Source organism: Acanthaster planci, linkage group LG15 (assembly GCF_054643075.1).
Source record: "Acanthaster planci isolate LZ-2023a linkage group LG15, COTS_SCS, whole genome shotgun sequence".
In the NCBI taxonomy this organism is placed as follows: Eukaryota; Metazoa; Echinodermata; class Asteroidea; order Valvatida; family Acanthasteridae; genus Acanthaster; species Acanthaster planci.
The window spans coordinates 14,152,974-14,177,631 of NC_141791.1; the positions used below are offsets into that span (position 1 = coordinate 14,152,974).

The following is a 24,658-nucleotide window of genomic DNA, read 5'->3' on the forward strand; positions in this document are numbered from 1 at the left end:
TGATGTCATGGTTGCTAACCATAATGGTGGGGTGGAGCTGAAGCAATTTTAACGGTCTTGCATAGAATGTTTTAAACGTCATGGCTTGGATTTTCACGTTCAGCTGTTCATATTTAATGATAATGTAAGACATTGTAATGCGTGTTCGAACGTTCAACTGAAGAGCACTTATTATTCACGTATGTGTAAAAATAAAAGGAATGAGAACTACAGTTTTGACAGAAAGAATATTTCAGTAAGAACTATGGTGAAAGAATAACTTAGTTTATTTGCCACTCATTCCATCATCCAAAAACTATTCCATTCAATTTTTTTCCTTTCAAAAGGGAGTAATGGATATTTTTTTTAAAAATTTTAATTTTTATTGTTTTCCCACCACAAGCGCTTGTGGAGTCACCTTTAAGGCAGACCTCCCATAACGGGATGAATATTGTACAGTTCAAATTTTTCGTATTGTGGCTGGGTCCAAATTACTTTGCAGCGGCTTCATCTTACACACGACTCTACGGGAAGTGAACTGCAGCCACAGTCACAGACTCGTGTAATTTCAAGCCACAGCTAAGCAATTCAGACATGGTCTAATCGAGCTCGTAAAGCTGTGCAAGACTTTAAACCCATACGTTCTGAGAGTATCAATTCCACAACATGGCGGCCATCAGTGCGTTGCAAGCGTACGGAAGCAGTGACGAAAGTGACAATGGCAGCGAAAAAGAAGAATTTAATGAAGATGCCACTGCACATTTGAAGCCATTAGAGAAAGGGGATAATGTCCGTACGCTGCAGTCGAGATTCCAACTTAACGCGGCGCCCGAAGTCGAGAGTAAGGTAACGGCTAAGTTGAATTAATATTGAAACGCCACATATTTCCGACATAGGCTTACTTCGTTGTTTTTGAACTTTTAAAATAAATGATAGAATAACCTAATACAAAATTTTAAGGAAACAGTTCCATATAAGGACAACACTAATCTTCCCTCAAAATGTTATAGAAGCCGTCAGAAAGTCTAATAACATGTCCCAATAAGTGAAATTTAGCTGAGAAAATTCTGATGCATTTATTTACTTAAGTCAGAAAACAATTAGTTTTCTAGACAAGTCTCATAGGTATGTGCACTGAGGCATCAAGGGAAAAAGTGTTGCATCCTGACGCCACTTTTGACAACAAATTTTGAACCCCCAACAGGTTTAAAAAGGGGTTTCTCTCCTTGCCAATCTCTCACTCTGTCCTCACCGATATCTAGGCTGTACATGTATGTATTGCTACAATGATGAACTAGTCAGAAATTGCACGTTGTAGTCGATGATCCTTGCTGGGGCTCGAACCTGGGTCGGCAACTTAAGGAAGAAACACGGACGATTAATAAATGCAGGCTCTTGTCTGCTCAATCACGAGCGCTTGTTGTGTTTGGTAGATATATATTTTAAGGCACCCATTGAATGAAGAAGAGGTCAAGAAGAGGTCACAATGAATAAATCATTATTCATAGGTATTTTACATAATTTATGCTGAGGTTTGAATAATTAGGCCTAATCCTGTCCAATCCTAGTAGTAGAATCGTCCGAACATATTAATTACCACTGTTTAGCACCTCTGTGCATGTTTCCACCTTCATCGATCATGTCAGGTGAGGGCCTTCTATTTGTCATGGCGATGGACGTCAAGTGCTAAAATTGCACAAAGTCAGCCTGATTTCTGCCTACAAATCTATCTGAAATACTTTGTTCACATATTTCTTACAGTGTCCACATGAAACAAGGTAATGAGGAACAAGGTTAGTACAAAAACCAAAAAAAATCTGTTTCGAAAGTAGCATCAGGTTGCAACTTTTTGCCGCATCAAGTGTTGTCAGTATATGGAACTCTTTCCAATTTTAATCTTTATTGTATAAATACTTTTCAGGGTTCCATTTAGCTACTCATTCCTTCAAGAAGAAATGTTAGCTAGCTAGCGAGATGCTTGTGTCATGCTGAACACAATTTGTTTCTCTCAGCTCAATTGCAGAATACCCCCCACCCCGCATGTTCAACATCCTAGCCAGGTACAGCCCAAAGTGTCACACTCTCCTCAAGGGATTTTCACCTTGTACCCACAATCCCACATAACCAGTCATTCCAGGGGTCGTTGTTTAGAGTCGTGGGGTATTCTGCAATTACGCCTTTCTCTCCAGTTATTTAGGATTATAGAAAAAGTTTGAAAATATTTGCCATTATGGCTAGCCTAGTGGTTACTCGACTGGGCGCAGGAATACAGCAGTTTTACAGTAAGAGTTGTCCCACTTGTTCTCTTGTTGTTAGCACTGGTTTGTTCAAACTAATCGATGATCAAGTGGTAGAGAGCCTCGCATACCTGTGTCTAAAATGTGAGAGCTCAAACTTGCTGAACTTACCATTTCCTGTAGTGTTGTGAGCTTTGTTGTTTGCTTTCAGAGAAAAGTAATATTGACAGAAATAAATGTAAAGGTACCCAATATTCTTTTTTTTATACAGGAAGCCATTGGGACGATACAGCCTCTAGATCCATCAACCAAGGAATTAACATTTAATCCACAGTTTGACCAGCTCTTCACACCAACGGTATATATTTTTTAAAGTTATTCCTTCAAAGTTTGGAGAATTCTTTTTCTTTTATATGCATATAGTGTGCCATTTGAGAAGTTGAAAAAACTCTTTTACTCTCTTCAAAGCACTGAGAAAACTGCACATAAGTTTTTGTTCATGTGTTGTAAGGTGGGACCAGCGAACCCTTTCAAAACTCAACAGCAAGCTGCAAAGAAGAACATGCTGTCTGGCTATGTAGAAGATGCTCACTTCAGTGACTTCCAGTTTGAGAATCAGAGGAGGACATTCAACAGCTACGGTAAGATAGAAAACAGACAGTAATTCTGCAGAAAGCTTTTAGTTTCAACTAAGATGTTACTCAAGAAAGAAAAGGCTGTCTGGGTGATGCATTAGTATGTTCTATGCCTTTTACTTTAGACGAGCTTCATGAACAGTGACTGCAACAGCTTGTCAGGGCTTTTTTAGAATATTACTGTACACAGTGAGATTAGTTTGTGTTGTTTTTTCAAGGTTTTGCAGTTGATCCTAGTGTCAGAGAGACGGCAGAGACCAAATTTATCGGTGCAGCTGACTCCGAAGGTACAGCTAGATAGGTTTATCTGTTGTTATTTTGTGTGCATGTTTGACTTTATAAGTATAGAACACCAGAGGAATTTGGGCGTCTTGCCGAAATAAAAAATAATTTAACCATTGAGAATTGAATTAGGAGAAAACCTCCAGGATTTCTTATATCTTGTCCAAATCCAAAATTGAAGAAGATTGGTTAAAAGAATTATTAAAATGCCAGTTGCCACTTTTTTACTCGTACAAGTTTTCTTATATCAACATTTTGACCATATAGCATAATATGGACATTAAATCTTGAAGTTGTGTTTTAGGTGAAATCAGCATACCCCGTGTTGTAATTCAGTATATTTTTGTTTCATTTTCCAGCCAAGACAGTGTTTGAAAAGACAAAAGTTCGGCCAGGCGACAAGAGAAAAAGAGTGCGCAAGAATGACCCGTCAGAAATTGATGATTTTGAAGGACCATGGGGCAAATATGTTGACGAGGCAACAGTTTCCAAACCCTCTGAAGTAAAAATCTTTCCTTTGTTTTCAAAGATATCACTGTCATTCATATGTCAATAGGATTTAAGCAAAAACGAGCTGTTGGTTCTGTGGTATTGACCATCCTGAAGTAAAATTATTTGAAAATTGTGCACAGTGTTGAAATTGTTACTTCATATGTCGCCTATGCAAACATTAACATTTGCATCAATTTGCTGTTAGTTTAGAAATTGTCATGGAGTGTATATTGTCTTTGGCTTTTGTCTGGTTGTTAAAAGAGGTAAATATGTCACATCCTTGTGATCACAAAAACCATTGATTCCTTTTGTTTCCAGGAAGAGCAAGTTGAATTGGACGAGATCCTTGCCAAGCGGAACAAGAAGGGAAAACAGGTTGACGAAAAGCCAGCTGAAGAGAAGACGACACTTCACCGTAAGTTATTAATTAAAAACTAAAATTTCTAAGGCTTTATTTTTACTGAAGTACTTCAATCTGCAATTCAATTGGTAATAAACTTGTTTCCCCTTTCATCCCCTCAACTCTCAACATAGTCAAAGATATGTACGACTACTTGGGCCGTTCCTACCTACATGTCCCTCAGGACTTGGACGTGGACCTACGCACCACAGAGCCACCCGAGAAATGCTACCTCCCCAAAAAGCTTATCCACACCTGGGCGGGGCACACAAAGGGTGTTGCTGCCATCAGGTTATTCCCAAACTCGGGTCACCTGCTGTTGTCATGCGGTATGGATAGCAAAATAAAGGTCAGTTGAGTGAAGACTAGAATAATTCTCAGAGCCAGTGGTGCAAGGTAAATAGTGAATGCTTACTTTTCAAGTTTGCACTGGGAGCGTTTGCCTTATTCTCGCATCTTTGCAAGGTCTTGCGCAGATAAGCCTGGATTACCAAGCACTGTGTATGATTTAAAACTTTAAATTTGGATCTTGGCAAATAGTGACTATCTCAAACTAATCCTCCACCTTGAATTTGTGGTCCGGAACAGCATTTGCTGTGTTACTTTGGTTTTGCATTTTTGTTCAGTTGTGGGATGTCTACCATGAAAGGAAACTCATCCGAACGTTCAGTGGTCACAAGCAAGCTGTCCGAGATGCCTGCTTCAGTAACGATGGCACTAAGTTCATCAGTGCTTCCTATGATCGCTACCTGAAAGTGTGGGACACGGAAACAGGTACCGATGACAAACCAATTGCAGCATTTATGATTGAACAGTGGTAGCTACTGAGGCTGTTTGGGTTCGGGCCCTGTGTCTGTTCCATTATTTACAGATTCAACATAATGTGTGTCCAGAATTTTCAAATACATGTACACAACAGCGCCCTTTGAACTCATGTACGGAGCAGCACCCTTTGAACTCATGTACAGAGCAGCGCCCTTTGCACTCATGTACGGAGCAGCGCCCTTAGCACTCATGTACGGAGCAGCACCCTTAGCACTCATGTACAGAGCAGCGCCCTTTGCACTCATGTACGGAGCAGCGCCCTTAGCACTCATGTACGGAGCAGCACCCTTAGCACTCATGTACGGAGCAGCGCCCTTTGCACTCATGTACGGAGCAGCGCCCTTAGCACTCATGTACGGAGCTGTTAAAAATCAAAGTGTTCAGCAATTTGGAATAATTTCAATAGTAGTTTATTTCTGTCAATCCAAAATATCTACCATCAAATTAATCAACACAACCGGACATACTCTTCAATCTGATATGATTTTTGTACAATATTCTTTCAATTTTCCTTTTAATATTCCTTCATTTTCATCAGTGGTTCACTTTCAAATTGTCTTCTTTTTTTTACTAGGCGAGTGTTTGGGTCGGTACACCAATCGCAAAGTACCTTACTGTGTCAAGTTCCATCCGGAAGAGGAAAAACAGCACATCTTTGTTGCCGGAATGTCAGACAAAAAAATCGTGCAAGTAAGTGGATCTTTAAGGATAAATTCCTGTGCCGTTTTGGAAGGGTTCTGCCTTGGTCCACCAAAACTTGACACATAAAAAGTAAATTAATGGCATTTTTCTTTTGACTAATATTATAGGAGTGGTGATTTTTGCGACCTCTTGTATTGCATGTAGTTCCTTTAGTCACTGTTTCCCCCCAAAATAAAAAAAGCCAGTGTGTCTGCCTGCATGAAAGCGGAACATTACAAAGATATGAAAAATGAACTGTTCATTCTGAGATACTTGTCACATTTTTTTCTATTTTATCACCAACAGTGGGACATGCGAGAGAATGAGATTGTACAAGAATATGATAGGCATCTTGGTGCCGTCAACACCATCACATTTGTTGACCTGGGTCGACGATTTGTGTCAACGTCCGACGACAAGAGCATGCGAGTTTGGGAATGGGATATTCCGGTTGACTATAAGTACATCGCCGATCCATCCATGCATTCCATGCCCAGTGTCACACTTAGTGATAATGGTAAGACATTCAGCTCCAGCAAACCAAAAGTTGACCCCAAATATAGTAGAACTTCAAAATCTGTCAAAATTATCGGAATTGTTCTGTTTGAGCATGTATGTACTCATAATTTCAAAATTAAGCTCAATTGTGTATGACATCTGTACAGTTTGATATTTTACATATGATACAAAAATGATATTTAATACATAATCTTTAAATGGTCTTATGGTATCAAACATTTTGTTATTAGATAAATTGAAAGAAAAATAAATAGGTTCACTTTCAATTAAAACTCTGCCTTGTAAAGGAAAACTGACTTCAGCTAGATTCAAACCTTTGACAGAAATTTCTGCTGGAGCTTCACTAACCGATTTCTCCAGCTCTTTGTTGACATCATGCCAGTTCAACTGTACCCCCTTTTCTGAAGTCTGGAACTCTTGTCTGAAAATACTGCCAGTAAGGAAAGGTCTGGCCAATTAATAACTGTAATTTTGATAGTTACCATCCTGTGTCTCTATTTATATTGTCCAGGCAAATGGCTCGGTTGTCAGTCCATGGACAACCAGATCCTGATCTATGGCGCCCACAACCGCTTCCGCCTCAACAAGAAAAAGATCTTCAAGGGCCACATGGTAGCTGGCTATGCATGCCAGATGGACTTCTCACCAGATATGAGGTAAATGGTCTGTGCATTGAATGACGAGGATGATGTGAAATGTCGAATAAGTCAAATGAAATCTCATCTCTTGGTTTCTAACTTTGTGAATAAATGTCCAACCCTGGAACTGAAGGCACTGGAGCTGTTTGTCCAATAACTCTGGTCTATTCCTTGATGACACATAAAAGGCATCCCCTAGATTGTCAAAGTTCTTGTTAATTTTGGTATCACTGATTCCATTCAATCGCAAATGATTTTTTCATGAGGCTATGAAGTCACAAGTTTTGTGAGTTTCATAATTTATCCTGTGAACAAGCTGTTCCTTATGATGGCTAACTTTTCTCACAGCTTTGTTTTTTGCTTGCCCTTTCTCCCCAGCTATGTTGTGTCTGGGGACGCAGACGGCAAACTGAACATCTGGGATTGGAAATCCACCAAGCTGTACAGCCGAATCAAGGCGCACGATGGCGTGTGTATCGGTTGTCTCTGGCATCCTCACGAAACCTCCAAGGTGATCACTTGTGGCTGGGATGGGCAAATCAAGCTGTGGGACTAATCACAAATCGGACGGTATTAGCTCTGTGCACAACGGCGCCCTCTTGTGGCAGAAATGTATGAGGTACCCTCAGGCAACGCAGTGTGGTGCCACCATTTGCTGTGCATCGGTGGTCAGTGTTTGTACATCTGATGCGAAAAGTTGGCAAGGGTTGCACCGTAAGCTTCATTTTGTGACATTTAGGCTGTTTCCAATAATCAACTTGGGCTCCGTCTCAAGCTTCAACTGTTTTTTTACTTATTATTATTATTATTATTATTGTCATTGATTAGCATGAATTGAGAATTTTAAATTTGAAAAATTCTAAACTGTTGGTAATCATATCATGGGCAATCATGGAGTACTCATTGGTACCTTTTGAGTTTTCTGTTTCTCTAAGTGCTTTTAAAACAAATTCACTGGGTACAAGGTGGGGCAGTTTCACTGGGTACAAGGTGGAGCAGTTTTGCATAGCAACAGTGGCAGATGTTGGGCTTCAAACTGAAGTGAAATTTGTACTGTTATATCATGATTGTTGTTGAGATGAAATAAATCTACTAGTCTCTGGCTGTCAGGATTTATGAAGAAACCATTGAAGATGGTACAGCTTCAGTCGCAACTGTCAGTATACTGAGAGTTCATTCTGTAAAATAATGTACAGTTTTGTTGGCATTTTTATTGATATTTCAAATAAACTGTTGTACTTGAAGGCATTTTTTTCTGATGTATGTATTATTTTGATTAGAATCCAGAGGTTTGAAGATTTTGCTGAATAAAACCATGATCTATAAAATAGAAAAGATAATTATAATATGCAGAGAAAATCTGGCTTCCTTAAAACCTGAAAAGAGGCGATGTGAGGCAGTTTGCCTATCGAAGTTTGTACTTTGTAGACTACCGAGAAGACCCCCCGTTTTCCTTCAAAATGAAATCATCGTGTCATTGTAAAGATTTTATTTTAAAAAGTCAATAACTGTTCTGCTGCGTTAAAAAAAAACACAAAAAAACACGGCGCATAACTTATTTTTGTTTCTTTCAAACAATTATTATCTTTGGACAAATTATCGGATTCATTCCGTCCTTCCAACCTCGTCGCAGATATCGGATACACTGCAGTACGATTCCTACCTCCAAAAATTGTGTTCCCGAGTGGATTCAGGGAAGAAGGTTGTATTAATATTTGCATAATGTAAAATAGAAAAACAACCTTGTCTATTAAACGACCAATCAAAGGCGAGCCTTGCCGCGCGCTTTTAACGGGGGAACACACCTCAATCTTTATCTGTTCGGTTTGACGAATATCTAGTGGTCCTATGCCGCACATAAGCATGTAGGAGTCAGTAACAGTTTTGTTTTATAACTGCATGTTGGGTATTAAAACGACCACCCTATTGCGAAGCACACTACCTAACTGTCATTATTGCAAAATGGGATACAGGCACGATGTATTCGCTATTTCTTGGTGTAAAGTCATCTTTTAGAGAAAAACGAAAAGTTCACGTGATTAAATAAGCATTTACCTCGCTAGGCGATGTTTGTTGTTTTGTCGATGCTGTTTAGTACAGGGGGGAGCGCCCCAAGGAATTTATATATCGCGGCTGCGCAGCAACGACCACAACACGTGGCTTGTTGCGACATTCATTTCTTCGCGGGCATGAGGAATGTGACTTCCAAAACTCAAGGTAACTTTTCAGTTTTCTGGATGAATATGTCGCTGTTTTGCCTTCCTGGATAAAGCAGAATCTTCCAGTCTTACTGTAGATGCTTTTAAAGACATTTCATGAAAGTTTAGTTGAGAAATATAAAACATTTGTCTTGGTTCAGTTCACGGCTCATTCTCGCACTTGAGTTTGGGTGTGGCCATTAGTTGAAGACTTCAAGGCCGGAATTGAATTTTTTAAATTTAGATTATGTGGGTTTTTTTCGGATGACCAATTGCATTAACCCTAACAGTCCCAAATCCTCCGATTTCCCCCTACACCCTAGGGAGTTAGGGTTAATGACGTGGCAATATATTTAGTACAAAAAACTATAAAAAAAAGGGTAGTATATCTTCACCACAATTTGTCCAATTCCCACCAAATTTTCAAAATTTGATAAACAGACATGCCTGCATTTTCATGTTTCTTTAACTTCTGAATTCAAACCGTTGCCATGGAAACCAGACATTTATGTATTATAATTCACAACGTCACAAGTCATTATGTGGACATACCACTCTTACCAATGGTGAGCTAAACTTCATAGCCAATTTGGAGGTACATGCCATTTGAAATTAATGTCCACCCTTCCACAAGAAAATTTGTTGCCATGGAAATAAGCCCAATTTGTTGTATAATTATAATTATACAGAGTAATGTATGTGGTTGAATGCACTTTGAATATTTTATTCATTCTCATGTGCCTAATAACAACTACATGTACACTGGACAAGCAGTGTGTGAAAAAGTCACACAGAAAAGCACTCCCCATCAAGCAAACATGACCCATGAATGGACATTTTAAACAACCAATGACAAAGTGAAGACCTGTTTTGTCAAAATGATGTGCATGAGTGGTTTCTGTATAGGGATGCCATCCTTACTGACTATGCATACACATTATTGAAAAGTAATGATTGTGACTTCTTTATTTCGTCCTGTGACATTGACTTCTGCATAAAACTTAAGGCTCATTCTGTGACTTTTGATTCATTAACCAAGTTGCTGTGCATGTCAATTTCTCCTTTTTTATAAAGATAATCACTTGCTTTTGGGCGTGTGATGAGTAAGGGGTATTGGAGCATACCTGTGTACAAAAAATAGAAAAATTGTTTGTTTCTATGGAGTGAATTTTTATGTGTAGCCTTTGACAGAAGTGGCAAGTTTCTTTTTCTGTCCAGTGTATTTTATCTTTAACTAGAATAAGAACAGTTTAGCTGTAATTAGGTACATGATGGTGTACATCCACATTATTTACATCCATAACATGGATATAAAACTTAAAATTAAAAATGTCAGAAATCACAGGTCAGAACAATAACTCAAGTCTCAACAATAACACTAGCAACAATAAAATATTTAAGAAACACAAAATAAACTCTATGCCATATTAAATTATTGAAAGAAATGTGTTTAAACTGTTGTTTATTTGAAATTGAAAGATATTTCTGAGATTTTGATTTGAGAATCTGTGTTTGCCATCAATTACCGACACACAGGCACAGAAGATCATTCAATCAACTGATTAGTCATCAATTCTTCCCAGTGTCTCACAAATCTCTAAAATAAAGTGCAAAGTATTGAGTAGAAAAATTACTAAATCCTCTTCTAACCTATCAAATCTGAAGATATTTGGCACTTGGCTGATGACAAAGTAGTCCTGTGTGATTTTTTGACTTGCGTGTAGTATGCAATTAACATTGTGCACAGCACTAGCCTGCGATCGCAACCAGTGCTTGGCATGCATCGGCAGTTCCCTAATACAACGTGTATTTCTTCAGCACATATTGGTACTGAGAATTCGACAAAGAATCGGCGCAAAGTTCCTGGATGGCAGAATTTGATGATGCCGCTCGTACAGCACATTATTTTCAAAGGGGTATTGGCACGACTTTTGTTTTAAAAATCACCTAAACTCAAAGATAAGTACAACTATTACATTTCAAAATTAAAATCCAGACAAACAAAAAATATGAGACTGATATCAAATATGTCGGTTTTTTGGGTCATCATTTTCGCAATTCTTGGCCGATTTCTTCGTTTGACCCCTCAAAATGTAGGCCATTAACCCCTCTTTCATACCCTGTATCTTCACAATGGTACGCTTTTTGCAACTTGTGTGCCCGCTTAGGCAAAGGCAAGCCTTGTGGAACTTGTCTCGGTAAAAACGGGCTGATCGCCAACATGCATGGAGGCCCAGAATTTTGTCACTTTTTCGCCCTTTATATTGTTAATATTGGTTGTATTGAATTAAAACATTCACAGATGAGAGATGCGATGTTCAGTAAAAATATGGAAGACAATTGTTTGTTGGTGATCAAAGTTTGTAAATAGTTGTTTTTGTATAATATTGAAAGTACCAAATTCTTCCAAACAGTCATCCGAACAAATTCGTGACGTCACTGAAATGCCTACTAAATGCCTAGGCTAGCCCAGGGGATCAATTTTGAATATATGGTAAAAGGCAGTGTTCAGTCTGTGTTGTTTCCTTGTTGTTGGCATGTAGCCTCATGTCTTGGAAAAGAAAAAGGAACCAAACCATGAAATTTTCATATTTGGGAGAGAGTTTCACAATGTATGCCTTGGCTAGGGCTTAAATGCTGTATTGAATGTTGAAGAAGCCTAAGGAACTTTGCACAATTTTTTCTAGGAGCTACTAACTTACAGGATCTCATTTTCTGGAAGAGGTTCCAGGCCTAGGTGATATGTTAGTCTGAGTAACTTCTTTTCATATTTGGACATGGTCAGGCCCAAGTATCTTCTACAGGCTTTTGCTTCCATTAATTAATTTCAGTCAAAGTAGATCGTACCCGAAAATCAAAATCCTCTGAATTCACCTCCAAAATGATCCTTAAACTGTCTAAAGCACCCAGTTCAGGATCAAGTGAGAATCAGCAATTCCAACAATGATAAGGTTTACTCACATTTAGGAAGAAAAAAATTTAGGAGGAAGAAATTTCCCTCTCAAATTGGACATGATCTTGTTGTCAAGCGTGATGTCACCATCTTGTTCAAATAGTGATTTGCGCTGTATGTACGTCCTGGAGACAACGTCATGGTGCACCAGCTCAGCGGACCATTCTCAAAAGCATGCCGTCACATGTCGGTACACATGTGCCGACGACTGATTGCTGAGCGCTGCAATGTTTGGTGTAAAGTTTCAATGTGATCACAGCTACCAGACACATGGAAAATTTCAAAACTACCCCCCACCCAAAAAAATTAGTCTGGATCCGTCCTTGAATAGTCTGTCATTTCCTGTGATTTCAGCCCCTAAGTTTATTCTCCTGTTTCAGTTTTTACAGATGATTTATCATGCAAAAATAAGCAAGCAAGCAAGAAGTCAACCAAGCCAGCAAGAAAGGCTTTGGTCACTCAAGGTAAACTAAAGCTCTCTTTCAACCACGAGAGTTCAAATTGAGCCAGTGACCATAAGACCCAGGAACTGAAGACTTCACATACAGTTTGCAAAACAGTCGTTGGATTGCTCAGAGTAAGTCAAACCTTTATGCCCGCCTGTAAGTGTGTGTTGCTGAAACCACATTGAGAGTATTCAACAGTGTTCATGGCTGACAAATCTCCAATACATATTTTTAAAACAAATTGACACGGATTTGTGAAGACTGCAGAAAACTTCAGACAACTTCTTGTGAAAAAGTTTCTCAACCCCCTTGAAGAAATTTACAAACCTTAATGAAATTTTTGTATAATTATGACCAAAAGATCTTTTTCCACTTAAAATATTCTGTCCAGCGATGGGCCCATTAATTGCCGAAAGCGTGCGGGGCTGGTATCCTGGGACCTTCACGTGGTGGCCCTGTTTTCACTAACCTTACCAGGATATATGTTTTTTTAGCATTATACCAAAGGTGTGCATGCCAGAACTCAACAATAGAATGCAGACAACTTTGATAATTTGGATGCATGTCAAGGATTGTTTTTGTCCAAAGAAAGAGTACAAAATAGATCTTTTTAAAGTAGCATTCAAACTTGCATATAAATTTTGTCAACCTATTTAGCCGTCATTACCTTTCTGCACCACTTGCTGTTTCCAGGTCGCAAGGTATCGCTGAAAGAAAGTTCTTTACTTCAAAACAAAATTTTGAAGCCAGTTCCTCAAATTGGAAAAGCCTGAAGATTGCTCCCGATTGTCAGCATGCAGCTTTAAACTTTCAAGATTTGCTGAATGGAAATGCTGTTCATTTCATTCAATTCTCTTTTCTTTTTTTTTCCTATAAACAGGTAAATTTGAATTTTTTAGGGTATGTATGTTGTCACTTTCGGATGGCTCATAAACCACTGCAATGAAAAATGGATGTTGGATGTCTGGAAAATCGGCAAGTAAGGCCAGGAACAAGATTACATGTTCACTAAGGTGAGGTAACCTTTCTTGCAGCTGTGAGCATGTACAAGATCTCCAAGCCAGATTGCAAGCGTCTTCAGCACAGATGAGGCATCCAAAGGAGGAGCGTGGTCCAGAAAAAGTAAGTATTTTTTTTACCATTTCACCATGAAATTGCATTAGATTTTTCTTGCTCAAAGTATTTGTGAACCCAAACTCAGTAGTGCCATTGAGGACTTTATTGTTTAGTTCTTGCTTTTCATCTGGACCTAAAAATATTTATGGAGAAATCAAATCTTGAAGTGTCTCTGGCAGTGCTTTACTCCGACTCTTCTCTTCATTTTCCATTGTTGAACCTCATTTTACTATTTTCAGGCCAGCGAGTTGTGCCCCAAATGCCAACTTTTAACCGAGATAAGTAATGAAATTCAGTTTATTTGGTCCGTGTCGGTTTTCTTCAAAAATCTTGTAAAAGCCCTCAAATGAAGCCTCCCCCATCAGAAAGAGATGGCACAGGGGTACATGGAAAAATGTCAAACTATTGCCAACCTTAAAGGCATTCTGGATGTGATTTTGAATAGTTTGTCATTTTCTGCAATTGCAGCCACTAAGTTTATTCTCCTGTTTTTGTTTCTACAGATGATTCATCATGCAAAACAAAGCAATCAAGCAAGGATTCAAGTCAGCAAGAGAGGCGTTGGTCACTCAAGGTAAACTAACCCTCTCTTTCAGCCATTAGCGCTCAAATTGAGCCAGTGACCACAAGATCCAGGAACTGAAGACTTCGAGTATAGTTTGCGAATCGGAACAGTCGTTGGATTGCTCAGAGTGAGTCAAACTCTTTATTTTCACCTTTATGTCTCCTGTTAATGTGTCGCTGAAACCACCTTGGGAGTATTCAGCAGTGCTGATGGTGGACGAATCTCACGTGAACATATCTTTAAAGCAAAAATGCAATCATTTGTTAATACTGCAATAAACTTGACATGTATTGTTGAGAAAAAGGGTTTGTAAAAATCTTGATTAAATTGCCTGAACCAAAGTTAAAAAAAAAAATCCAGATGATTTCTGCTTTCAGAAATTAACTTTTCCTTGAGAATGAATTTCTTCATATTTTCAATTTTGGAATTCCCAAATGTAATATATTTCCAGGATGGTTCAGATAATGTGATTGTTTGGGTTAGTGATGGTGGTACATGTTGTGATTGATTGGGTCGATGTTTGGTATTTGTGCTGTGTATGTGCGGGGTGGTGGTTTTTCCCACAGATCATCGGCTCAAATAGAGCATGTCATCGGCTCAAACTGAGCATTTTACAAGACTACAAAAAGGACTTAGGGATCGTCTATATCCTGATGTCCTCAAGACGGGATTATGGGATCTGCTATATCCCTATATCCCCAACGCAAGACCAGCAGGACAATGGGATCTGCTATATCCCTACGTCCATCCAGGGGCGGATCTTGGGTGGCAGTGAAAGGGGGAATCTCAGCTCCCTGGGGAGCAAGCATTTTACTCATCTGAGGCATCACATGCCATCAAGTAATCCCTTGGCAGAGAAAAGATATACCATGATCGTCATGGTAATTGCATTAAATTTCAAAGGGGGACATCAAAAAAACAGAAAGTGGTCCATTGAAAAAATAGAGTAAGGTTAGGGAACTTGCCCCCGGATCTGCCCCTGCTGCAAGGCTCCACCAGCGAGGATCATATTTAGGGCATAGGTATACTTCCTCATCAGGGACTTTTTTGTTAGCAGTGAAATGAAATGTTTCACTTGTAGGGTTTTTCCTATAGTTCAGTGGGATCTGTTTTATCCCTCTGAGAAGAGAAAAGACTATGGGATCTCCTATATCCCTGTGTCGTTAGGGCTTAGATGTGGTGCGGGGATACCAATGTTAAATTGGAACTTGCTCCAATTGCGAGAAGTGCGGCGATAATTGGAGTCCTGGGGGGTTCCAATGCGAAACGTGCGAAACCCTTGAAGGGGCTAGGCGTGAGCTCACTGTGGGCCGTCTATCCCTACCAACGTCTCCGTTAGCCGAAAAAGATGCAGGTAGTTGTGTCTCTCGCGTCGAGGGCCGCGGACCTCTTCCATAGGGGCATGGCCCTGTTATCATTGATGGTTAGCAAGGCGCTGGTACGTCCTCTCACCTTCCCGGGGGTGGGAGGGCGCGCGTAAGTAGGCAAGGGCACTCTCCTTCGGGAGGGCGGACCGGACAGTGGCAGATGGTGCCCCTGTGGCCACAGGGCAACTCCAGTCTGTCCAGCGATGGGCCCGTTAATTGCCGAAAGCGTGCGGGGCTGGTATCCTGGGACCTTCACGTGGTGGCCCTGTTTTCACTAACCTTACCAGGATTTTTTTTTAGCATCGTACCAAAGCTGAGTACGCCAGAGCTCAGCAAAAAGACACGGTTTTGATAATTTGGATACATTCAAGAGTTTTTCTTTTTATCCAAAGAATCTTTTCCAAGGAAAGAGTACAAAATCAGCCTTTTGAATGTAACGTTCACAATTACATCTATATATCAATTTTGGTAGCCTGTATAGCTATCATTACCTCTCAGCAGGACTTGATGTTTCACGTGTTACACGATAATGCTAAATGAAAGTTCTAAACTTGAAATAGAGATTTGAAGCCAGTTCCTTGGATCAAAAAATGCCTGACGATTGCCTCTACTTGTCAGCCAGCAATTTGAACTCAAAGTATTTTCTCAGTTGAAATGCTTTTCATTTTAATCAATTCTGTTCTTTCTTTTTTTCTGCTATAAACAGGTAAATTTGACCTTCAGTATATGTATGTTATCAACTTCTGAATGCTTATTTCTGAATGCGTAGGGAAATAGATGAATTCCATTCCTGGAACTTTTACCATGTTTTTATTTTACTCTAGCTTGGTGTCTGGTAATATCAGCAAGTAGAGACCAGGATTGTTCAAGATTACATGTTCACTAAGGTAAGGTAACCTTTCTTGCAGCTGTGAGCATGTACAAGATCTCCAAGCCAGATTGCAAGCGTCTTCAGCACAGATGAGGCATCCAAAGGAGGAGCGTGGTCCAGAAAAAGTAAGTATCTTTTTTACCATTTCACCGTGAAATTGCATTAGATTTTCCTTGCTCCAAGTATTTGTGAACCCAAGCTCAGTAGTGCCATTGAGGACTTTATTGCTTAGTTCTTGCTTTTCATCTGGACCTAAAAATATTTATGGAGAATCAAATCTTGAAGTGTCTCCTTCAGTGCTTAACTCTGACATCTTACTTCATGTTCAATTGTTGAACCTCATTTTACTATTTTCAGGCCAGTGAGTTGTGCCCCAAATGCCAACTTTTTCTGAGATAAGTCATGAAATGCAGTTTATTTGGTCTGTGTCGGTTTTCTTCAAAAAGCTTGTAAAAGCCCCCAAATGAAACCTCCCTCATCAGAAAGATGGTACAGGGGTACATGGAAAAATGTCAAACTATTGCCAACCTTAAAGGCATTCTGGATGTGATTTTGAATAGTTAGTCATTTTGTGCAATTGCAGCTCCTAAGTTTATTCTCCTGTTTTTGTTTCTACAGATGATTCATTATGCAAAACAAAGCAACCAAGCAAGGACTCAAGCCAGCAAGCAAGGTTTTGGTCACTCAAGGTAAACTAACCCTCTCTTTCAGCCGTTAGCGCTCAAATTGAGCCAGTGACCACAAGATCCAGGAACTGAAGACTTCGAGTATAGTTTGCGAATCGGAACAGTCGTTGGATTGCTCAGAGTGAGTCAAACTCTTTATTTTCACCTTTATGTCTCCTGTTAGTGTGTGTCGCTGAAACCACCTTGGGAGTATTCAGCAGTGCTGATGGCGGGCAAATCTCACGTGAACATATCTTTAAAGCAAAAATGCACTGATTTGTACTGCAATAAACTTAACATGTCTTGTTGAGAAAAAGGTTTGTAAAAAATCTTGATTAAATTACCTGAACCAAAATTAAAAAAAAACATCCAGATGATTTCTGCTTTCAGAAATTAATTTTTCCTTGAGTATGAATTTCTTTGTATTTTCAATTTTGGAATTCCCAAATGTAATATATTTCCAGGATGGTTCAGATAATGTGATTGTTTGGGTTAGTGATGGTGGTACATGTTGTGATTGAGTCGATGTTTGGTATTTGTGCTGTGTTTGTGCGGGGTGGTGGTTTTTCCCACAGATCATCGGCTCAAATAGAGCATGTCGTCGGCTCAAACTGAGCATTTTACAAGACTACAAAAAGGACTAAGGGATCATCTATATCCTGATGTCCTCAAGATGGGATTATGGGATCTGCTATATCCCTATATCCCCAGCGCAAGACCAGCAGGACCATGGGATCTGCTATATCCCTACGTCCATCCAGGGGCGGATCTTGGGTGGCAGTGAAAGGGGGAATCTCAGCTCCCTGGGGAGCAAGCATTTTACTCATCTAAGGAATCACATGCCATCAAGTAATCCCTTGGCAGAGAAAAGATATACCATGATCGTCATGGTAATTGCATCAAATTTCAAAGGGGGACATCAAAACGAAAGAAAGTGGTCCATTGAAAAAATAGAGTAAGGTTAGGGAACTTGCCCCCGGATCTGCCCCTGCTGCAAGGCTCCACCAGCGAGGATCATATTTAGGGCATAGGTATACTTCCTCATCAGGGACTTTTTTGTTAGCAGTGAAATGAAATGTTTCACTTGTAGGGTTTTTCCTATAGTTCAGTGGGATCTGTTTTATCCCTCTGAGAAGAGCAAAGACTATGGGATCTCCTATATCCCTATGTCGTTAGGGCTTAGATGTGGTGCGGGGATACCAATGTTAAATTGGAACTTGCTCCAATTGCGAGAAGTGCGGTGATAGTTGGAGTCCTGGGGGGTTCCAATGCGAGACGTGCGAAATCCTTGAAGGGGCTAGGCGTGAGCTCACTGTGGGCCGTCTATCCCTACCAACGTCTCCGTTAGCCGAAAAAGATGCAGGTAGTTGTGTCTCTCGCGTCGAGGGCCGCGGACCTCTTCCATAGGGGCATGGCCCTGTTATCATTGATGGTTAGCAAGGCGCTGGTACGTCCTCTCACCTTCCCGGGGGTGGGAGGGCGCGCGTAAGTAGGCAAGGGCACTCTCCTTCGGGAGGGCGGACCGGACAGTGGCAGATGGTGCCCCTGTGGCCACAGGGCAACTCCAGTCTGTCCAGCGATGGGCCCGTTAATTGCCGAAAGCGTGCGGGGCTGGTATCCTGGGACCTTCACGTGGTGGCCCTGTTTTCACTAACCTTACCAGGATATACTTTTTTAGCATCATACCAAAGGTGAGCATGCCTGTGCCTGGCAAAATAATACTAACAACTTGGACAGTCTTTATGGGTATGAAGAGTTGTCCTTTTTTTTCCCAAAGAATCAATTCCAAGGCAAAAGTATAAAATCTACCCTTTGAAAAAAGCACACAATTATGTTACAATTTAGGAAGCCTATATAGCCATCATTACCCTTCCTCGCAGTTTCCTGTGTTGCATGTTGCATGATAACTCCCAATAAAAGTTTTGTACTTCACTGCGATGTTTTGAAGCCAGTTTCGTAGAACAGACCCCAAGATTGTCAGAATGTAGCTTTGAAATGTAACATTTGATAGACTGAAATTTTTTTCAATTAATTCTGTTCTCCTTTATATCAGATCTCCCTTTGTCAGGTAGTGAAGAACTCTCAGGAAGCGACTGGCATACAAGTGACGTACTATGCAACTGCTGCTATGCTGTGTCATCCCCCGGGGAGGTGATTGGAGGCTAGGGCACTTTTCTTGGTGAGGCTGGACCAGACCATGGCAGTGTGATGTTCCGTTAGGGGCTGCCCTCTACCTCAACGACAAGGGACATGATGCTGAGAGCACCCAAGGCTGGTCTCCTGGGACGTTCATACGGTGGCCCTGTTTTCGGTGACCTCACCCGGATGTTAAGTGAATATCATGTTCTTTGTGTTCAGAAAGTAATTCTCTGAGAAACTGGGTCTTTATCAACAATGTTTGAATTCAAATGAACTTGCAGGCTTGCTCTGAGAAAGTCTGAACTTCATTTTCAATCCCCCGCACCTGCAACATTTGAGTGTATTCATATTCAGAATGAAAAGTTCCTTTCTTTGCACTGGAATGATTTTAATGAGCAGGTCACATGATTTTCACGCTTTTTGTTATCATTGTTATTATTTATACTCCTAAAAAGCTAATTAAAATAATGGGAAAAACGTTTTGCATTAAATTTGAAATACTGAGTCAGTGAATGCTCAGAATACACAAGTAGGTTAGTCTGATGTTTCAAAATTAAAAGGGCAAAGAAAAGAAAAAACTGCCTCAACATGAGTGTTGCATTTCAGAAGTTAGGATTTTAACTTGTTAAAATTCATTTTGCCCTTTTTGTTGTATCTCTTGAGGTCAATCTCAGTTGGAACACCTTGCCCCTGGCCTGCAGATGCTACAGGAATGGGGACATAACTGCTGCTTCGGCAAACCAAATAATCCTATACAAGGTGAGTATAGACAACTTTGGTAATTATCCAAAAGGGAACTCCTTTGACATCCAAAAATTTGTGTCAAAGTTGAAAAAAACAAACATGTTAACAGTAATTACATCCTTCCTGAGTGTATTGCCCATCCTTCACAATACATTATCTCATAAAACTGACCCATAGGTTTACAAAGTTTTGAAAACTGGCTCTTAATGTCACTTGATATGGTGCTAACATTAATATTGCTTGTATCTTTTAATTTAGAGGCCGAATAGGCAGAGGCTAGACAGCAAGAAAGTGGTCGTCCACACTGAGCAGGTGACTATTCTTTCTGAAGGTTTAACATTGACTTGGTGATCTGATTGTAATAGAATACTGCTTGCCCTCTCCTCCACACCCCTGACAGTCACAATTTCTTGGTTTTTTTTCCAAATTGAAATTGCCAAAGTGAGAATTTACCGTTGAAAAAATTCTTTCAGAAGACTTCCCATTTTGCTCCCCCATCCTAAAAGCCTGATTAACCTGCCTGTACCTTGGCAAAGAAATGTGTAATGATAATGTTGGCCTTTTACAATCTGCTTGAATTAAAATAGCATGCCTTGGATTCCCTGACAATTTTCATGATTTTGAGAAACTACCGAGACCGTTCTAGGTGACCAGAAGTCTAAAAATATTCCAGAAAGATCATGAATCACTGAAATGTTTTTGTAATTTTTCCTTTAAACTTGAAATATGATACAAGTGTTTCTTCAAATGAATAAAGTTCCCTTTTTCCATCCTTTCTTTCCAGATAGCTGCTGATATTGACTATGTTGGCAGATGCTTCCAGGGATGTTGATGTTGGGTTCATGATGATGCTCACACCATCTAAAGAACACAATGATGACATTTTGCCATGGTAACAGCACGAAGGACGACCATGGAGGAAGGAACACGCTCGCCTCGGAGTGGAATCTTGATATCATGCAATTTATTTTGGACATCTTATCATCCCGCCTTTCTATGAGATTTCATTTTTGTTCAGCCATTTATGGTTACTCTGATATTTTTAAATAGTCGAATGTGAGCAAACTGATTCAGCTTTTTGGCTTTTTAATGCTGTCTTTCTTTGAAACTAGTTGTTCATTTGCTTTCGATCGTGGTGCATTTCTTCAAATTTAGCTTGGCTGCTTCCTCATAGGCTCACTCATGGCTTACAAAGCAATTTCCAAACTGAAAGAATTGCATTTACGAATTATGAAGATAAGCTATACTTAACACGTGTTTAATATTTGCTTGAACACTTTTTGAAAGTCACGGCTCTTAATACACACCAGAAAGCTTTTTTTTTTACATTTTCTGAGTGCAGTAAACTTATATTTCTGTACAGTGTCTCGACACGAAACAGTAGTAGTACATTATCATTAATTTAGTTATGCTTTGCCACTGTTCCAGTCAATCCCCACAATGTGCGTTTGCTATTGTAAACTTGAATAAAATTGGCGAACTCTTTAAATCTAGATTTTATTTGTATTAGCATTTGAATAAAGCTATTTCAGTGTTTGGTAGTTGAAACTAAACACCTCTGAGTGTGAACTTGGTAAATGTTTCACTTGCTGTGTGTATTTGTGGGAGCAAATAATGCCCAATTAACTTGATAGAATCGAAGGATGTGTAATGCCCAGAAGATTTGTTTTTAAATAACGGGCGGCTAAAAAGTGCAGTCTTTAAGGGAAGATATTGAGGGCGCTCTTTATCTATACCATTCTGATACTGATCCGTCGGGAGGGGAATGGGGGTGGATGTGAAAATGTCGTGTATAGAGGGCGCTCTTTAACACCACCGAAAACGTCTCTCAAAATGAGGGCGCTCTTCTGTTCTACGTAACCTTGTATTCTTAAAGTATTTCTGAACGATTTCGAAGAGTAGTCTTTTTGCGGGCAGCTTTCTACATACTTTTAAACACTGTGGAACATTAATAAAAAATGAGATCTACAAGCCCTCCAGATACGTTTCGTTTCATGCAAAAATGATTTCTGAGTAATTTGGAGAAAAGTTAAATTTTGGCCAAAATTGAATTATTTTGCAAGGCTAACCCCTTGCAGATTTTTCAAAAATTTGAGTCTTGGAATTTTTATCAAATTGCAATCTAAGTGCCCTATAGATGATCAAAATATGTTTCTTTTTCTTTGAAAATGATTTCTAAGTGATTTGGAGAAAAGTCAAATTTTGGCCAAAATTTCATCATTTTGCAAGGCTAACCCCTTGTCGATTTTTCAAAAATTTTGAGTCCTGAATTTTTATTAAAATTGCAATCTAGGTGCTCCATAGATGATCGAAATATGTTTCTTTTTCTTTGAAAATGATTTCTAAGTGATTTGGAGAAAAGTCAAATTTTGGCCAAAATTTCATCATTTTGCAAGGCTAACCCCTTGTCAATTTTTCAAAAATTTTGAGTCCTGAATTTTTATTAAAATTGCAATCTAGGTGCTCCATAGATGATCGAAATATGTTTCTTTTTCTTTGGAAATGATTTCTAAGTGATTTGGAGAAAAGTCAAATTTTGGCCAAAATTGAATTATTTTGCAAGGCTAACCCCTTGTCGATTTTTCAAAAATTTTGAGTCCTGAATTTTTATTAAAATTGCAATCTAGGTGCTCCATAGATGATCGAAATATGTTTCTTTTTCTTTGAAAATGATTTCTAAGTGATTTGGAGAAAAGTCAAATTTTGGCCAAAATTTCATTATTTTGCAAGGCTAACCCCTTGCAGATTTTTCAAAAATTTTGAGTCTTGGAATTTTTATCAAATTGCAATCTAGGTGCCCCATAGATGATTGAAATATGTCTCTTTTTCTTTGAAAATGATTTCTAAGTGATTTGGAAAAAAATTAAATTTTGGCCAAAATTGAATTATTTTGCAAGGCTAACCCCTTGCAGATTTTTCAAAAATTTTGATTCTTGAATTTTCATTAAAATTGCAATCTAGGTGCCCAATAGATGATCGAAAAATGTTTCTTTTTCTTTGAAAATGATTTCTAAGTGATTCGGAGAAAAGTCAATTTTTGGCCAAAATTGAATTATTTTGCAAGGCTAACCCCTTGCAGATTTTTCAAAAATTTTTAGTCCTGAATTTTTATTAAAATTGCAATCTAGGTGCTCCATAGATGATCGAAATATGTTTCTTTTTCTTTGAAAATGATTTCTAAGTGATTTGGAGAAAAGTCAAATTTTGGCCAAAATTGAATTATTTTGCAAGGCTAACCCCTTGTTGATTTTTCAAAAATCTTGACTCTTGAATTTCCATTAAAATTGCAATCTAGGTGCTCCATAGATGATCGAAATATGTTTCTTTTTCTTTGAAAATGATTTCTAAGTGATTTGGAGAAAAGTCAAATTTTGGCCAAAATTTCATTATTTTGCAAGGCTAACCCCTTGCAGATTTTTCAAAAATTTTGAGTCTTGGAATTTTTATCAAATTGCAATCTAGGTGCCCCATAGATGATTGAAATATGTCTCTTTTTCTTTGAAAATGATTTCTAAGTGATTTGGAAAAAAATTAAATTTTGGCCAAAATTGAATTATTTTGCAAGGCTAACCCCTTGCAGATTTTTCAAAAATTTTGATTCTTGAATTTTCATTAAAATTGCAATCTAGGTGCCCAATAGATGATCGAAAAATGTTTCTTTTTCTTTGAAAATGATTTCTAAGTGATTCGGAGAAAAGTCAATTTTTGGCCAAAATTGAATTATTTTGCAAGGCTAACCCCTTGCAGATTTTTCAAAAATTTTTAGTCCTGAATTTTTATTAAAATTGCAATCTAGGTGCTCCATAGATGATCGAAATATGTTTCTTTTTCTTTGAAAATGATTTCTAAGTGATTTGGAGAAAAGTCAAATTTTGGCCAAAATTGAATTATTTTGCAAGGCTAACCCCTTGTTGATTTTTCAAAAATCTTGACTCTTGAATTTCCATTAAAATTGCAATCTAGGTGCTCCATAGATGATCGAAATATGTTTCTTTTTCTTTGAAAATGATTTCTAAGTGATTTGGAGAAAAGTCAAATTTTGGCCAAAATTTCATCATTTTGCAAGGCTAACCCCTTGTCGATTTTCAAAAATTTTGAGTCCTGAATTTTTATTAAAATTGCAATCTAGGTGCTCCATAGATGATCGAAATATGTTTATTTTCTTTGAAAATGATTTCTAAGTGATTTGGAGAAAAGTCAAATTTTGGCCAAAATTGAATTATTTTGCAAGGCTAACCCCTTGTCGATTTTTCAAAAATTTTGAGTCCTGAATTTTTATTAAAATTGCAATCTAGGTGCTCCATAGATGATCGAAATATGTTTCTTTTTCTTTGAAAATGATTTCTAAGTGATTTGGAGAAAAGTCAAATTTTGGCCAAAATTGAATTATTTTGCAAGGCTAACCCCTTGTTGATTTTTCAAAAATCTTGACTCTTGAATTTCCATTAAAGTTGCAATCTAGGCACCCCGTAGATGATGGCATTGTGTTTCTTTTTCTTTGAAAATGATTTCTAAGTGATTTGGAGAAAAGTTAAATTTTGGCCAAAATTTAATTATTTTGCAAGGCTATCCCCTCGGTGATTTGTTCATCATTTTTAGTTGAAATGATGAACAAATCACCGAGGGGATAGCCTTGCAAAATAATTAAATTTTGGCCAAATTGACTTATTATTACAAAGTTAACGCTTGAAAGTTAAAAATAATGGATCAGTGGAATCAATCTATAGTAGATCTTTTCAAATGAAAACTGTCACTCTTTCGGCGCTATCCATACAACACCAGGGAAAACAAAACTATTTCAGGAGAAGCTTGGATTTGATTTAAAGGCACAATTAATTCGTTGCTCTTCTTCATTCTTTCAGATTGACAGTATCCTTTTGCAAGGTTGTTACACGAATTTTACCTC

At 38.6% G+C, this 24,658-nt stretch overlaps 1 protein-coding gene and 1 long non-coding RNA gene across 3 annotated transcripts; both read left to right on the forward strand.

The window, feature by feature from the left end:
* Window positions 1-610: 610 nt before the first annotated feature.
* LOC110978850 (pre-mRNA-processing factor 17-like) lies at window positions 611-7,932 on the forward strand. Of its 2 annotated transcripts, XM_022234145.2 has the most exons (13): window positions 685-825; window positions 1,741-1,772; window positions 2,488-2,574; window positions 2,728-2,857; window positions 3,070-3,138; window positions 3,493-3,635; window positions 3,944-4,040; window positions 4,160-4,374; window positions 4,652-4,799; window positions 5,425-5,540; window positions 5,838-6,048; window positions 6,562-6,706; window positions 7,067-7,932. In XM_022234145.2, the coding sequence occupies exons 2-13, from the start codon at window positions 1,761-1,763 to the stop codon at window positions 7,242-7,244; spliced, it is 1,551 nt and encodes a 516-aa protein (XP_022089837.1). In that variant the 5' UTR covers window positions 685-825; window positions 1,741-1,760; the 3' UTR covers window positions 7,245-7,932. The 2 variants fall into 2 exon arrangements, with proteins under 2 accessions (XP_022089836.1, XP_022089837.1); XM_022234144.2 differs by lacking the exon at window positions 1,741-1,772 and having other exon boundaries at window positions 611-825.
* A 10,544-nt stretch (window positions 7,933-18,476) lies between these two features.
* Window positions 18,477-21,305, forward strand: LOC110978884 (uncharacterized). Its single transcript, XR_002598141.2, has 5 exons — window positions 18,477-18,560; window positions 18,923-19,201; window positions 19,672-19,767; window positions 20,011-20,064; window positions 20,537-21,305. It is a non-coding gene; the product is annotated as an uncharacterized LOC110978884 (long non-coding RNA).
* Window positions 21,306-24,658: the final 3,353 nt, after the last annotated feature.